Below are 17,731 nucleotides of genomic sequence, written 5' to 3'. Positions count from 1 at the left end.
AAGTCCAGAGGCACACCAACCCTCTGGCAAAACTGTCCTCTTGCTCTACTCTTTTAAGCATTAGCTCCCATGACAGTGAGGTTACTTATGATGGCAGGCTGTGCTGTGAGCAGAAGGTCAGAAAAAAGAAAAAACGAGGCATAAGGGAAATGAACCCGTGCTGGGAAAAAAAGGAGCATAAGGAAGAAACTTCTATTTCCAAGGACAGAAAATGGAAAAATAAATCGTTCTCGTCAAATTCTTTTATTCTTTGAGCACGACCTTCAGTTGAAAAAACCAGTTGAAATAATTTGTACAGAAAGGGGTGGCAGAAGAAGAGAAGGGCTCAAAGTTTATGTCAAGGGTGATAAGAAGAACCTGGCACTAGCAATATGTGATATAATTAAGCTGCAAAAATGGAGGAAATTCTCATAAAAGCAGGTGAAAAATCTGGAGAAGGTGATTAAGATTTTATTATAAGTAGTCTAGAATACAAAAGAAGCAGCAAAAGTAGTAAATATTGCTAACAGAGCCTGTGAGAAAATTAGGAAATGCAAGGAGAATCAAAAACTGTATCAACAGAAGAAAAGCAAGCAGGAATGAAGTCACAAATGAGAAGTTGTGAATACTTACACACCAGATATCATAAAGAGGTCTAAGCAACAGACTGTGAAGGATACTATTGAAAGAATAAACTGCACAATAAAGAAAAGGTTTGGAATAAAAATTAGAGATAACATTTGAAAAGCCAAGAGCCAGAGTTGGAGGAAGAACAAGTAAAAGATTACAAGTTACATGCAAGGAGTCTGGTAAAAAAGATTTAAAAACCCTAGAATTAATATTTTTTTCCTACTCAAGACTGCAAATATTTTATAATGGTTATTGAAATAACTGAATGTAGTAAGACATTTTGTCCCAATCAGCATGTCACTACTATACAATAGGATAACTCAGCCAAATAATCTAAGAAGAGCAACATGCACTTTGTTTCCACCCATTATGATATTTTCCACCGTTAGATAAAAATCAAAACAGCAAATCCTTTATCAGAGGAAAAACAAAAGCGAGAGCAAGACAAGGATTCTTCCCTTATCCTATTATTGCCAAGACAAAAACATGTTTTTGAAATGTCCTACCTAAAAAATAGAATATTTGCCCTTTTATTTGGCAAGAAGCATGGAAAAGTTCAGATCTTTTGTCTAAAATGCATAACATTATAGCTTAGCTTTGCTAAGGACTCACAAACAGTGCCCTGAGAATCTGATCCCAATGCCCTCTCTCCTTTTTTAATGCCCAACATCAGATTTTTATCCCAAAGTATAAAAGTAGATTTACACGCAAACCTCCCCCTAAATCTCTTATAAAAGACAGGAGCATATCTTATGCTGTGAGGACTACAACAACATCCCAGACTAACAAAGCCATATCCATAAAGAAAACAAACACTTGAATCCATACAAGAAGTTTCTTTAGCACAACTTTTCACACAAACAAGGCACACTGCTGGGAAATGCTGCAGTGAAAGAGCTTGGGCACTCCTTGCTCCTCACTGTCACCTTCAGCTCTTCTCTTTCTTGCCACTGTCACCACCTGCTTACCTCAGCACACACAATCTGTGTCCCCATTTAAGGAGCCCATGGTGGGGTTTCATGTATACACCATTCTGTATGGCATCCTTTTGCCCCAGCTTTTCATAGCACAGTCCCTAGCTGACTTGCTGTGCTTGGATTGTGCCACCCAAAAAAAAATAAATTAAATCTAAGAAAACACATCTCTTAGAAAAGTCTTTCCATCTCTAACTCCACTGCAGGCATCCTTCTACCCCACTGCCTTCAGATATTTAGGTATTTTAAATAAACAAAATAAATTAATGTGATCTGACACAAATGTGATGGAGCAATGGGATTCAGTGGATCATGAAAGAGACATTACAAATATCAAATAGAAAAGACTGGATGATATAGAGAAGAAAGGAGTGATAAAAGGAAGTCTCAAAAGGCACATGGATGAGTGCAATTTTATAAACTGCAAAATTTTTTAAAACCCTCATTCAGGAAAATCCATGCAAGGAAGAGTCCTTCCTTTACATTTTCTTCACTATTCACAGCCTATGAATTGAACTGTATGTAACAACAAAGCAATTAGTTTAAATACTGCCAGTGCTCTCACTGGTGATAATTGGTTGCTTCTTGTAGGAACATCTGTTCCATCTTTCTTAAGAAATGAAGTACAGACCCTGTTACCTAGACAACAGAATCCTTCTGAGCATCATGCACTGTAAAAGGGCAATATCAGCCTAAGTCACTCTGCACACTTGCTCTCCCCACTGCTCCCTCATCGCCACTAATGCAGCCAAATGCTGTGACTTTTTAACATTAAGCCCATATTTATTAGACTGCATACACTCAAGCCCACTTTCACATGCACTAAAAGCAACAGCTGTGTCACTGTTCTTTGGCCAAGCAACAGTCACTTTGAGGCTCTGTATTCAGCCAGTTTCCACCACCATGACTGCCAAGCTGCCAAGCTGAAAATGCTGCAGCCTAAGAGTAGTCTGTGAGCAAGTATTATCAAATCTAGAATTGTCAGCTCAGTGCCCCAGAATGTGGTGCAGAAACAGTCACTTTCACAGCTACCCCTCTGGGTTACTGGAGCTACTCTAGCACTAAAGCGACTCATCCCTTACAGACACTCACTAGTGTCCTCTAGCCAAATTCAGGAGAGAAGCAGCAGACTAAACTTTGAAGACGCCTTTTGTTGCCTTAAACTCACCACAATTCTACAAATATTGATAAAATGTTAACAACAACAATGAAGCATGACCAAATTCCTTTGCATGCTTTAGCAAGATGGATGGATTTATTTTTTTCCCATCTGCACGTGATGAAGACCAACAAACACAGAAACTGAAATTGCAGGATCATTAAGGTCAGAGAGGGGCTTTTCACAAGAGCATGTAGTGACAGGACAAGGGTCAATGGCTTTATACTGAAAAAGGGTGGGGTTAGATTAGATATTAGGAAGATATTCTCCATTATGCCAGGAGTGAGGCACTGCCACAAGTTGCCCAGAGAATCTGTGGATGCCCCATCCCTGGCAGTGTTCAAGGCCAGGCTGGATGGGGCTTGAAGCAACCTGATCTAGTGGAAGGTGTCCCCACCCATGGAAGGGGGATTGGAACTGGATGATCCCTCCCAACCCAAACCATTCTATAATTTTATAAAAATAATCCCAGTGAGAAAGCACCATCGATCTGTTTTCCAGGCTCATCTCCGTTGGGGAAAAAAACCCCCAAAAACGCATGAGCTCCAAAAGTACCGAGGACAAAAAAGAAAAGCTTGAAAATGGTCTGGATTTCAGATGCCAAGAAGAAGCAAAAATTAAATCATCCATCTGGCCTTAGACTGAAAATCTGAACAATGGAGATAGCTGAAAATTATTAAACATAAAATCACAGTAGAATTCCTTATTTTGACTGCACGGCTTTGAGCAAAGTTCAGAGAATTTAAAATGTGAAACAGCACAAAAGACAATTTTGCAACAGTAAAGTATTTTTTAGGCCACAAGTATAATATTTAGAGACAGAATGTAAAGCAGCAAGGATCACCCATGCTGAGAAAAATTAAACAGACTAGGTAAAACCTAGGCAAGCAGAAAATCACTAATACACAACAAATATAACATGTCAAAAAAGAAGAAACAATTATAAGTCTGAAGTGCAAAGATATTAAGGCAAATGAGGATACTGAACAAACCTTGGAGTTTGGTCAGAGAGAGAGATCATTAATCACAGTAATAAGAAGCTTTTTTAGGGTAGGAGCTTAGAGAAATCAAACGCTAATGGATCCAAGATAGAACTAGCAGACACAAAACCACTATATTGCCTGTAAATATTAAAGACATCTGGAGACAAAGGAAAGCAAGGGAAATAGTACAAAAGGCAACTGAGGTAAAAATGAAACTGAAGTAATCTAATAAGCAAGTGAAAATATGGAAAGACAATGACAGTTGGGAAATAAACTTTGCAGGGGCCATGGGATGGACTAAGTTCAATAGCACTTAGTCCTAACAGAAAGAAAAGGCAGGGACTCAATGTCTTCAAGAACTGGCAGTAGATCTCCCATTTCATAACTGCCACCAATCAAAAATCATTCTACTGATAGCTTTTTTCAATATTCCACATATTCAAAAAATAATAACTTTTTCCAGAAGTACAGCCTGCCTGGACTGCATTAACTTCAGTATGCTCAAGTGGTGGGTCATGAAAAAGCTCAAGGCCAAGTACCCTTGTGGCATATTCACATACCCACAACTTGGTACATCCACAATGTGCAGGCAACAGGCAGGCTCCAGGAAGCATCCTGACACTGCAGTGACAGAGGAAGCATGAGTGTGACGATCTTTCTACAAGCCAGAAGCATTTTGCCAATTTGATGGCCAAATGGAGCACAGAACAAGACTATGATGCTCATATAGTCTTTATCAAATTGCATTTATCAAAATGCAAACACTGTAAGATGGATCACAGAATTAAAGACACCAGACTATCCACTTTGTGCTCTACTCTCAAGTATAGTGTCAAGACAGGAAAGGCTTCCTGTATCTTAAAACCCCCCAACATTTACATCTAAAGTCATCATAAAGACAAGAAAAATCTCAGTAGGATACAGTAGAAGCTGTATTTAAAAAGAGCTACTGTTCAGTTTACCACAGAAATAAGACATAGAGGTTCACATAATGGAATTCAATTAAGTTGATAAAGTTTTAGTAGAAGGTGACATTTTGCCTTCAATAATAAAGCTGACTACAATTTGCACACAAAAACTTGCAGAGTAAAATATGACTGCAGACTAAAAACACTATTCACTTAGGCACACACAGGGCTGAAGACAATACCAGGTAATTTACTGGGGAAAAGAAGGAACATTTGATCAAATTCCTAGAATTTTTTATTCTAGTGATGATCCATTTGCAATCCAGCCATCTGTGTTCTGTATTAAATTTATCCAGTTTAATCACTACCAATAGTATTTCATTTCTGCCTCACAGACTCCATGGGAAGCAACAAGTCTCAGGCAGTTTATGGATCTGGGACACCAGAGAGACCAGCAAGGAGGACATTGTGTTGGGAGTACATTACAGAACCATCTGATAAGATGGGGAAAAGGGTGAAGTCTCCTCTAAATTCAGAGAAGTCTCTGATCCACAAGCCATGATTCTTATGAGAAGACATCTACCTCCTTGACATCCACTGGAATTAACTCAGGTTATTTTGGAAAGCTATCAGGAACAGCTTCTTGATATACATATTGGAAGGGCCAATAAAGGTAGCACACAGTTGTTCTCCAACAAGGAAGAACTGGCTGGAGATTTGACAAGGTAGCTTTGGCTGTTGCAACCATCAACTACACCTGAGGTTATTCAGCACAGAGAAGAGAAGGCTGCAGGGAGCTCTACATCTTTCTAGTACTTTGTACAAGGGGGCTTATAAAAAGGAGAGGGACTTTTTACATGGGCAGACAGTGATAGGACAAGGGAGAAAAATTTTAAATTTAAAAAGAGAGGAAAGATTTTTTTTAGAAGTTAGGAAGAAATTCTTTACTAAGAGTGTGGTGAGGAACTAGAACAGGATGCCCAGAGAAGCTGTGGATGCCCCGTCTCTCCCAGTGTTCATGGTCAGGTTGGATGGGGCCCTGAACAAACTGATCTAGTGGTGGCTGATCTCTGGCCCAAGGCAGGAAGGATGGAACTAGATGATCTTTAGGATCCCCTCCAACCCAAGCCATTCCATTAGCTTATGATTCTAAGACCCTGAGTGAAGAAGGCAGAGCACAGACCTGCAGCTTCAGAACAGCACACTACAGCTTACTGAAGAAACTGGTAGGTAGCCACAGGAAGCAGTTCTGAAGAGCAAAATTGCTCAGGCAAACTGGCAGGTCTGTTAAGAAATACAAGTAGACCTGTCTGGCTTACCAGACTGTCAGAGCTCAAATGCCAGTGTACAGAGAGGTGCACACAGGGACAGGCTACATGGGAGGAGTTTACAGACCTTGCGCAGGCACGTAGGAATGGTGTCAGGAGAGCTGAAGCTCACCTTGATTCGATAGTTACAAGGGACACCAAGTGCAACAAGAGCTTCTGCTATTACACTGCTTATGAAAGGCTGAATAGGAAAATGTGAGCTTGTTTCTAAATGAAGTGGACGATTCAATAATAGGAGTTCCAAGTTAAATGTAATCCATCATCTGATAACCCATGCCATCACCTCTCAGCCTGAGGCATAAAAGTAGCTACATGTAATGTTAAATTAGAGACATTCTAGTTATGCAAATTCAATATATTAATTCAAACAATTTTACAACTCCACACAGAATAAACTGAAAACAGGTACAAACTAATTTTACTTTACTGGGAAAGCACAAATGGAGGAGCATAAGGAATGGAATGTGAAAGAAAGAATGAGAAACAGGAAACAAAGTTTATGGCAAATTCAGAAAAGAACATGATTTACAAAACATTCCAGCTGAAGCTTTAAAATGTGTAAGTATATATGTTGTGTAAGCATATATGTTCACTTGTGAACACATACACAGAGTCTTGCAGGGCGCATCCAAGTTTGGCAAGTAAGTATTTAGAAATCTCTTCTTTGCATTATTGGCAACTCTGGTTTTCTTTATCTGAGTGATAAAGCAGCTATTTGCTTTCAGTGCGTTGCTGCCTAAAGCTTAATCTGAAGCAGTTTGGTTTTGGGTTTTTGTTCATTTCCTCTGAAGGCACCATTTGTGTGTTCTGAGAATATTCAGAATCTGAACAAAACAGCAAATACAAAGTGAAAATAACTGAGCCTAAACAGCACTGAAGTCATTCTCCCTAGTCAGCTGCACAGGGAATGTGGATTATATCCTAACTGATGTCAAGTTTCAAACTCATAAAGATGTTTCCTCAGCTCATACCATGTTAGAATGGGGTAAAAGCTTACTTTTTCTTCTTTTTAATGTACTTGCCATAGATGTACTGATATTGCTCTCCTGCTTTGAGCAGAAACGCAACTTCAAGAAAAGAAAAGGAACTTATGCATGAAAATAAGTTGCAAATTTTGCATTTAGAAATCAAAAAGCAGCATCTTCCTTTTCCTTTCTCCTCTGCATACTCTTTGTTATTAAATTGCTGAAGGACATAGCTATAGTTAAGACAATGGAGCATCTGAACAATAGCTTCAGATGATGCTCTACTTTTGTCCAATTTCTTGATATAAAATTGTACTACAAGCTGTGAAACTTTATTTTCATAAACACTACAGGGTATTTATGGTCTGATAGAAACATCAACTTAATTGATTAAACAAAAATAGCTTTATTCCACATATTTACTACTTGTGTGCTTCTTTTTTATTTAATGAAGTTAATTGTTCCTTCAGAAGCAATAAAGAAGACAAAAAATATCCACAGAAACCTTTTGAAGAATAACTGAAGCAGGAATTTAAGTACTCCCTTACACAAAAAGCATTTAAATTACACAGATTATACAAGATTAGATCATTTAATACAGAGAGCTCTTATTCTTCCTATGGCATGCAAAACACGAGTTGTCACGTAGCTGAACCAAAAAACCTTTTTCCAGCTGATTCACAATGCATAGACACTTCTAGCCAACACATGCCTTAGCTCTCTAATAAAAATCCCTTAAAAAAAAAGTTTTTTCAGTTATTTCACTACCTCCAGCTATTGAAAGAGGGAGTGGAGTTTCAAAGTTTCCATAAACAATCTTTTCTAATTAGGTAGTAGAGAATTTATGGGGAGATTTTACATTGCCAAATGTTCTACTCATTTATTCTGTCTTGGCATGGGAAAAGAAATCCTGACATTCAAAAGGCATCTCCTACAGCAAATGTACTCAGGTATGCAGACTTTTTAAAAGCCTTTTTTTTTTACTCAACCTTGCCTCCAACAAAGCCAGGGACCAAAGTCTACATAAGACTACACAGCAGCAAAAACTGTAAGCCACTGTGATAGTCATGGACAAAGAAAAGGTCAACATAGCTGAAGCACAGAATTTGTACCTATTATGAAATTTTATGCAACTTCACCTGAAGAGAGCCAATGGCATTACAAATCTTCTAAGTGTTTTATAAATGCTGAAAAGTTACCATTATTCCTGTACAGCTGACTTTTTCCATGTTACTAAGAGATGCAGAGACAGGTCAAAGAGGTTTAAGGCCAGCCTGGTCTGCAGTCTCAAATTAAGTAACTTCATGTTGAGTTCATTTGACAAAGCAGTTTCCAACGAGGGAGGTGAGAGAGGCTTGTAAATGATGTGCAGCATCTGACAGAGGTAAAAGCAAGTAAGTTTTACCAGCTCTACCAGCAAAGCACAACGTGTCCCCTTGAGTCCTGTGCCACGCTGCCAATGGCAGCAGAGGAAACGTGTGGCAAAGGCACAAAGTGCTTCTACATGGAGATGGTAAGTCTGGCTGATTTCCTTGGCTCAGCTGTACATCACAACATCACAGCATAGCCACAACATCATAGCATAGCCAAACCCAAGAAGAAGGGGACACAACCCCAGAACAACTGCCCACACAGAAAGGAAGGCAATGGACAGCAGGGAGGCAGAAAAGAATGTAAATATAGTGATAAAGTGTCACCTTCAAGAGAGCTGACAAACACAAAAAGATTACAAAGAAGAACCCTGTAAGACCTCTAAAACTTTGCCCACCCTCAGGAACCAAAATATTTGTATGCTGTACTACTTTGGAACATATACTGCATAAGTAGGAAAAAGGACTGAGAATGATTTGTGCATGCTAAATTGTTCAACTGAGCTTTCAGTAACTCATTTAACATTACAGTCTGAATTTATTTTAGCGTGAACCCATAAATGCAAGTTTGAACAACAAAGGCCAACTGATGCTCCCACTAGTGTGCCACAGCATACTGGCACCATATCAAGGCCTCCCAGAAGGAGTAGCCTCCCCTAAAAACCAGCACACACAGGCACAGGATGTGGCAACTAAAATGGTTAGAGGACCCAGACCCAACATTCCCATAGGGCAAAGCAGCACCAATTTAGGGCACTCAAAAAACACTAGGCTAGCAATGCTGGTTTGCGGCTCTGCTTCTCCCATTTAAATAATCTGCAACAGCCTAGTCTCTTTTTCCCCTAAAGGAAAAAAAGAATGAGCTATAAAACCACACTGATATAGAAAAATTGAATTAAGTTCAGAATTAAGGTCACTATTTACAGAGAAGAAGGCTAGAGTTCATAATTTATCCTCGGAAGAAGGGAAATTCTTACTGGTGAGGGTGCAAAAAAAAGCTAGAAAGGACCAGAAGTTGAACAAAGAACATCTAAGTCTTGACTCAAGTCTCTGGTTCATGTGAAATCTTCCGTAAAGTCATTTTTGTCTGTAGACTGTGTTAGCTGTTCTGTGAGAATATTATGGAAGACACCATTAAAAACCTTACTAAAATCAAGATAAACAGAATTTACAGCATTCACCCCCTTCACCAAGCCAGACATCTTATTATACAGGACAAATAGTTTGGTTAAGGATTATTATCCTTTTGAAAATCCATGCTGACTACTTCCAATCACCATCTTGTCCTGCATGTGTTTGGAAATGGTTCCATGAGGATTTGTTTCATCATCCTCCCAGAGACTAAAGTCGAGCTGACAAACTTGAAGCTCCCCTGATCTTCCTTGGAAACAGGAGTGATACTTGTTCTAAGAAGAGATAATTCATAATAATTATTCCATAATAAGAGATAAAGATAATTCACCATTATAATTCTAAGATAACTGAGAGTAGACTCATAACAAAATCCAAGCAGCACTCAGCACTTGTGGGTGCAACCCACCAGGTACCACAGACTTGGGAATGTCCAATTTAAGTGCTCCCTAACCAGAACCTCCTCCAGCAAGGTAAGGCTTCCTTCCTCAGCTTCCTCTCTGGTCTCAAGAGCATGAGACTTCTGAAGGCTGGACTGACTGTTAAACACTAAGACAAAGAACATATTGAGTACCTTGGCCTTTCTCATGCCATTTATTCCCATACAGCTGCAGGCTCATATTTTCTTTGGTCTTCTTTTTGACATTCATGTACTTGTAGAATGCTTTCTTGCTGTCCTTCTTGTCCCTTGCAAGATCCAACTCCATGTCAGCCTTGGCTTTTCTAAGCCCTATTCTTGCAAGATCAAACAGCAACTCTATACTTCTCTTGTTCTGCCTATCCTTGCTTCCAATTCACATATAATTCCATTTCATGTCCAGGTTCAATAAGGAGCTCCTTCCTCATCCACACAGACCTCCTGTTGCCCTTGTTTGCTTTCCCCCTTGCTGGGGTGGAACTTTGTGAAGTTTGGACGGGCTGATCCTTGAATATCAACAAGTTTGTCTGAACCCCTCTTCTCTCCAGGGCTCTGTCTCACAGAATACTTCCAAGCAGATACCTGAAGAGGCTCAAGTCTGCTCTCCTAAATTCCAGGGTCATGGTCCTGCTTTTTGACATGCTCCATTCACTTAGTGAATCCATCTTCAACCCCATCATATCAGCTAAATAAGCCAATAACAATTACACTGAAGTTCTTCCATGCTCAGGGACAGGATACATATCTATATATTTACAATTTACATTATTGGTGAGTGACTAAGAAAAGGCATATTAGTATTCTTTTTTTCTGAATTAAGTTTTCTTAAAATCCACAATTAAAAGTTTATAGTCTCTTTACTGTGAAAAACAAAGTCCGTGAATTAACTTGAATGTATTCTCACAGGAAGTGAAGCCTATGGGACAAGAAGTCTGAGATAAAGCTGTATTACCCTCGTGCTTTTTGATACAGAAACACCAAATTCCATTACCACTACCTGTTTTCAGATTTTAAAAGTCTTAGCTTGTGGTTCTTAACAGATGACAGCCAAGACATTCAACAGGAAAACACAGCCTTAACAAATAATATTCCTCTGGTCTGTTTCTTGTGTCTCCATTTCTTGTTTTAAAGAACCTACTTAGATAAGGCAAGGAAAAATGTAAAACACAAAAGCAGCAGAATTAAAGTTTTCCTTTCAACCCACCTCAGGTTCCAAAATAAGCTAATGCAAGCCTGGAGCTGAAAGAAATGTCACATTCATTAACTAAATAATCATCTAAAAATAGAAACACTTTATTTCATAACTCCCATTCACATTTTACAGCTCTGCTCTTCAGAAAATGCTGTTGCTTAAGCCAAGCAATAATCTGCCTCATAACAAGAACACAGAAATAGTTAGCATTTTAGTTGTCTTCAGACCACACTTGAGTTACAGGGAACTAATTCAGTTTTTACACACTCACAGAACTGAATTCTTTGAGGTATAAAGAGTCCTTTCTAATATTCTGGTACTCAATACAGCAGAATTGGCTGAAATAAGGATTCTTTAAGCAGGGATCACCCTAGAGCTGAAATAAAGCAACAATCACTTGCCACAGGAACCACTGCCTATATGATGTTTCTACTGATATAAACTTTCTTTCAGAAAAAGCTCCTACAATTGAATACCAGTCAGAGAAACTTTATGGGTTTTGAAGTCCTAAGCAAAGACAGATCAACTTGATTTGTAATGTCAGAAGAGAAGTCATCTGCCTTTTCCTTTAGGGAAAGCTAGCCAGCAGATCCTATTATAGGTATCTATGCAATAAGAAACACAAAATGGTCTTGGACTGTAAGACTGAATGTCTTTCAGTTCAGCAATATATTTCTTGAGTACAATGTCAAGTGTCTAAAGTTTACAGAACTATTAAAATATTCTGAACATACACACACAGAACCAGGTACACTGGTGTCTCTTTCTCATCACTGGTGTCATTTTCTCATCTTCCAAAGCGTGATTTGGGTTTGTTTTGCTGCTGGAGCAAAGGGGAAGGGTTAAGTGCCAAAAGAACTACTCATGACATTTTTTAAATGGCCTCTGTCCAGGCTGATAATCTTTATTTAATCAGTAAACATTACCCTCCTTATCACCTATCTAAGCCTTTAAATACAAGATAAGCTATTGATGCATTATTTAAAGTCTGTTTCTTTTTATGGAAAATGCACTTGATTTTGGCCATGTGACAAAAACTTAGTAATTTTTTTCAACTATTTCACAATTCCAATATTTGCCCTGAAATTTCACTGAGGCAAATGCTGATGTGCTGCATTAACTCAGGTTACAGAGTTTTACAATAAGGCTTGACAAAGAAACATTAAATCTAACTCATGGAAGAATTACCAGAAGAGCAACTGAAAGCAGCCAAGTAACTTACACAGTAAATGCCAAAATTCATAAGCTGTACTGACCTTTGTATAAAGCTTTATTAATTTTTTTTAAGTGATGTATCATGGGAGTTAAAACATAATTTGACACTCTCTCCTTCCTTACATTGTTTTGTCCAGGTAGACAGAACCAGCTCCATGTCACAGTGCTATCATGCCCACAAAAAAGTCTCCTTCAGACTAATCCACATATCTCCACAGCAGTAGAATTTAAAACAAGGAACAAGAATCCAAGAAACAAAAACCCCTTAATATTGTCCAAAATGACTTTGTAGTACCAAGAATATAACCTAGTACTGATGTTAAAAGGATTTCCTATTTCCTCCAAAGGCAGAAATATTAGCAAAAAAAGGTCACTGGGTAAATCCTGTGTAAAATGACTGACAGCAATGCAGCTACCTCTCAAATCCATGAGTGACCTTGACCTTATAGTGATAAGCACTTGAAAAGGACAGCAGTTTCATCTGTTAAGTCTCTTCATACACAATCACCATGGACACTACACCAAACACAACCCAGTGGTTTGTTCAGTTCATGGACACCATGAGCTTCTAATGCCTCTCATTGCATTGCACATCTGAATGCTGTATTTCACTGCAACACTACCAGATTATAAAAAGCTTTAGGCACAATCCTAAGATACATTCAACAGCTGACTGCATAGTGACAGCAGTAAGACAAGGTAAATATTTAATCAAGCAAGTGCACTCCTTTTGCAATGCAAGAAATACTTGCAATACAAAATTCTACTCAGTATCCAGCATTTTGTCAGTAATGCACATTTTCAGACATAAAAAACATTTAAAGATCAAATTCTACCTTTATTTACAAATACTTAATTTTTACCCAATTTGAAGGAAATATAGGTATGTAATAAAAGACACATGTAAAAAAATATAATTAGAGCTACTTTTCATTTTGTTATGAAATTTCCTTGTACTTGGCAAAACAAATTAAAAATGAGGAGAACAAAATGCTCTCAGATACCAAAGAACAACCAGTCACCATTAGTCTAAAATAAAATACATTATTAGTAAGTGGACTTCAGATGGTAGTTGTAATCCTTCAGAATCTTTTTCTTTCAAGTCATTTTAAAAACATTCCTTTTTAAAGTCTTCATTTAGAAGTTTGTATTTATTTCCCTCTTGACACATAAAAGAAGATGAAACAAAATTATATCAGAAAGAGGCATTACTATTACCTGAAAAGAACTAAAAGAAAATTATTATTTTAAAAGCTTCTTTAAAAGACTCAGATCTGAATAAACTTCTATGCTTGCATACTTTAAAGAGAACATTTGGATAATCTCCACATTACTTAATTCTAGGAAAATAAAATACCTGTTGAGTAATAATGTCAGTAAAATGACTTTCATTTATGTACACTTACTGCAATCTCTCTACAGGCCGACATGGATATCCCTGTACCTTCAATTTGCTTCAGTGCATACTCCTTTTCGTCTTTTCTGTACACACAAAAAAAAAAAAAAAAAAAAAAAAAAAGAGAAAGAAAAAGAAAAAGAAAAATATATTTAGCTCTGACTTACATTACACCAATCAATATCAGTATAATGATGAAACACTAATTTGGTCTGGATCAAGAAGCTGAAAAGCCAATCTGCTTTTATGCATAAATTACATTTTGATATGAAAAGGAAGTTTTCTTTTAACAAAAACCTTACAGTTCCCAAACAAAAACTTCTTTATAAAAAAACTTGGTTAATATCCATTTCTCTCTGAAAATAGACATAATATCTGTAGATAAGTGCAAACACAGAATTTTAGAGGACACTTTCTCTGAAATTCCAAGATACTGTCTACTACTGTGAAAGCACCGCAGTCGTATCCCATACCTGGAAAATTCTCCTAGAAATATCTGGGAATGGCAAGCTTTTTTCTTGATTTTATGAGCCACTCTCAATCCACTTTTATTTCTGAAATACTACTATTTTAAACTATTTATATAATAAGCACTAGCTACTGACAGATCTCTAAAAAACACGTGAAATGTTGTGCTCTGATGTACAAAGCCAGATTATGAAAAAAAGCTCAGCCCAAACACTGTACTATCCTTTTAAATAATCACAGCTTGAAGTGATTTAGAGGGATCACCAAAAGAACAAGAGGTAGAATCTTGAAGCTTTTATGACATAACAGAAGCAGCCTACAATATGGTTTTGCAGGATGCCCCTTTGCAGTCTCACCAGTCACAATTCAACAACGCACTATCCAAATTCCCCTGTGGCATTTCTGGTAGACCTCAGTTAGCCCTTCTTCCAGTCCCAAACCATTTTGTTTTGCCACACAGAAAGATTCTGAACTTGCACTTGATTCAGTCTCCCTGGCTTTGAACTCCAAGCCTGTGCCCTGCCAGCTTCAGCCTGTTTCCCACCTTCCACCAGACCCTCTCCCTCCAAAATTCATGGGATAAGAAGTGACTGAGTGGCAAAATGTGGGGACAAGACAAGACAACTTGAAAACAGCTGTCTACACATATTGTAAGTAACACAGGCAAGCATTATTCTCAGTAATTTTCAGTAGCAGCTAAACCCTCAATGCATGTCTATAATTAACACTGAGCTACACTTTTTGAAACAAAATTTTAACAAGAAAAATTCCAGATGCTTTCCAACTACACATGAAAATGTGTAATGCCACAGGTCATAAGATCACACCTTATCTCTCAGGAATTGTTTCTGCTTTCATTAATTAGTCCAAATTTTAAACAGTAAATAATAAATGCCCATCCTCTCTTATACATGGTCCTGCTATCTATGCAGAGCATTTCCATACACTGCAAAGTATCAACTCCATCAACTCAGGTTGTTTACAGAGACTGTGAAGACAAAATGATATTGCCTGCAGAGCCAAAACCAACTCTGGACATACAAAATTGATCATGGCATTCGAACTATGGTCATGTTTAAACTATGCAGCACAAACAGTCCTGTGCACAACTATCAGCTGGAATGCCAAAGCAATGTAGTCACTACAGCACTGCATCGCATCCTTCTTTTGGCACATCTACTGAACCAGGCACAGGACCACAGTGATATGGCTGTCCTTGAACTAGTTCTACATGCAAAGCATTGCATGCAGTTACTCAGACAGTCACAGAGTGAAGGTCACTGCAGAGACCAGGCGTGACACTTGGCACCCGCTGCCTTCAGCAGCACTGCTCAGCGCCACTGCCACGGCGAGGCTGTCAGCACTCGGCAGACACTGCATGCAGGACTTCAGCACACAAATGAGAAATTATGAAAGGTGCTTTAAAAAAAAAACCCTAACCAATCCAACAACCTAAGGTATTACAGCATGTGGGAAAAGGAGGCAGTCTTACTGAGCTGCAACTCAGATAGTGCTAAAACACTAGGTTTTGTAAAAAATGAGCAAAAATAGGAATAATGAAATGCTTATTTATAATAAATGGGTGGCAAGGATAAAGAACTCCAAAGAGATCGTATTCTTGACCTGATGATTTTTTTTTCTTTTTTTTTTTTACCAACAGCTTTGGAATTATAAACACAGCCTCCTTTAGATACTATTTACTTGCTTTGGCAGAGATGTAAGTCTATACAAATACTTTTCCAAAGTTAGCTGTTCTTATTATGGAAATACAATAGCTAATTAAAGCACTTTTCAAAGATGTCCACCAAGTGGTATTTTAGCTAATAATACTTTCCATTCAAAATAATTTGAAAGAGAAGGAAGTATAATCAAAACTTAAAAGCAAGTCAGCCAGTGCAACCTGATGAAACAAACAATTCTGGTTATTCAGTGAAGTGTCCAAAGAAAAGAACACATAGGTACTTTATTAGCTATTTCCCCACTTATAAGAATTCAATAAATAATATCAAATGGTGTGTGTGATACGTGAGTACACTGTTCAACTCCCTGAAGACCAATGCTCTCACAAAACACTTGAGACAGGAGGAAGTACTTATATTTCATTTCAGAAAAACTCTGTTGAACTCTAAACACATTTCAGTAAATTGCATGGAATTACACAGCAGGAAAGTTTTTATAAATCCTTTTCTGACAGATCCTACATCAGCACATTTTTTACTAGAGCGAAGCAAGCATGGTTAACACCAAATCCAAACAACAACCACAAACCACACAGCTCTGGTATGAGGCAAAAGACACCCATGCCAGGGGAGCCAAGCAGAAAGTAGGGGCTCTGCCCACAACCATTTTTATCTGGTCTGCAGAAACACTGTCCCAGGAACAGGTCAACTAACTTGAAGGTCTTAACCTGGAACTGTAAGGGAATTTGTCTGAGGGCAGGAAGCAAGTGGCACAGACTAAGGTTTAATCAAGCAGGTTGTATCAAACAGCCACCCCAGGCTGATGGTGGTGATGTGTTCACTAATCTGAGCAAAAAACAGAGCAAAGCAGAACTCAAAAGGAAATCATACTTTAGGAAGGTGTGAGTTAACATTTTTATTAATGCTTTTCAAAATTGATGCAGAACAATTTCCCTGATAAAATAAGCACCACATCACACACCTTACAAGGCTTCTCTATGCTTCAAGCTCCCTTACCCAAAACTAGGGGTTAAAGATTAAAATCAGCATTGCCTCCGGTTTCAGAAGTATTACAATTCATGCTGTTCTAAGAGGGATTAATTTTTACCAAAATGACACTGCCAATATGAGATACTGCCCTCCTGAAAACTTTCCAACTGGTATTTCAGACTGCCATAGGCAGCACTCAAACACCAAGGTCCCCATGTTATCAGTACTTGCATGCCAGCATGTATTGAGAACATTCCTCCTCTATAAAAACCTGGTCTTCAAGTTTTTCTCCCTCACATTAAATATCCCATTCTGCAATCCTTGAGGTTACTGTCAACATTTTAATTGGCACTATGTAAAGGAACACTCTGTCCTCTTGCCCCAAAAAATTGTACTTGGTGGTTGATGTCCAGCTGTAGTACTTAATACAGAAAACAAAAATACGATTACTACTTCTTCTGGGTAACATTTTCAGTTTCCATTTTCCAAATGCTTTGGAAAGAACAAAGTACCAAATTCACTTTATAAAAAATGTAGCTCAGAAGATTTAGAATAATTACAAGATTTCAAAGGAGCTAAACTCTCTTAACTATTGCAACTTCAGAGACCTCCCATCATATAAGAAACTACTTTACAAACAAGTGAATGGAAAACTAGAAACAACTTGCCCAAGACCATAAAAAACCAGGAGGATTTGAAAATAGTGCATGGTTCAAACAATTATTTTATCCCAATTATTCAAATTTGAAGGCTTTCAATGAGGGTCTCTCTTGAATTCACAGATAATATAACACACATCCCAACTTCAGAATTAATTATCCACATCAAGGAACTGGCTTGAAAGACTGCAATCACTCTGAAGCAAGAACTGTGATCACATCAGTTAATACAGATATTATCCTTACTGTATGTACTAATAATAGCTGCCTTAAATTAAGTGCACAAT

At 38.0% G+C, this 17,731-nt stretch overlaps 1 protein-coding gene across 2 annotated transcripts in view; it reads right to left on the bottom strand.

Annotated features, from left to right (window-relative positions):
* The window catches only part of CDK19 (cyclin dependent kinase 19), a 122,454-nt gene that overhangs the window by 89,726 nt on the left and 14,997 nt on the right, over window positions 1-17,731 (bottom strand). For both annotated transcript variants that reach the window (XM_074537955.1, XM_074537954.1), the window contains exon 2: window positions 13,659-13,734. In XM_074537955.1, coding sequence (XP_074394056.1) covers window positions 13,659-13,734 — 76 coding nt within the window. The remainder of the gene's footprint in view (window positions 1-13,658; window positions 13,735-17,731) is intronic.

This window comes from Zonotrichia albicollis, chromosome 3 (assembly GCF_047830755.1).
Source record: "Zonotrichia albicollis isolate bZonAlb1 chromosome 3, bZonAlb1.hap1, whole genome shotgun sequence".
NCBI lineage: Eukaryota > Metazoa > Chordata > Aves > Passeriformes > Passerellidae > Zonotrichia > Zonotrichia albicollis.
Note: the sequence above shows the minus strand (reverse complement) of the source record. Positions and strands in the feature narration are given on the sequence as shown.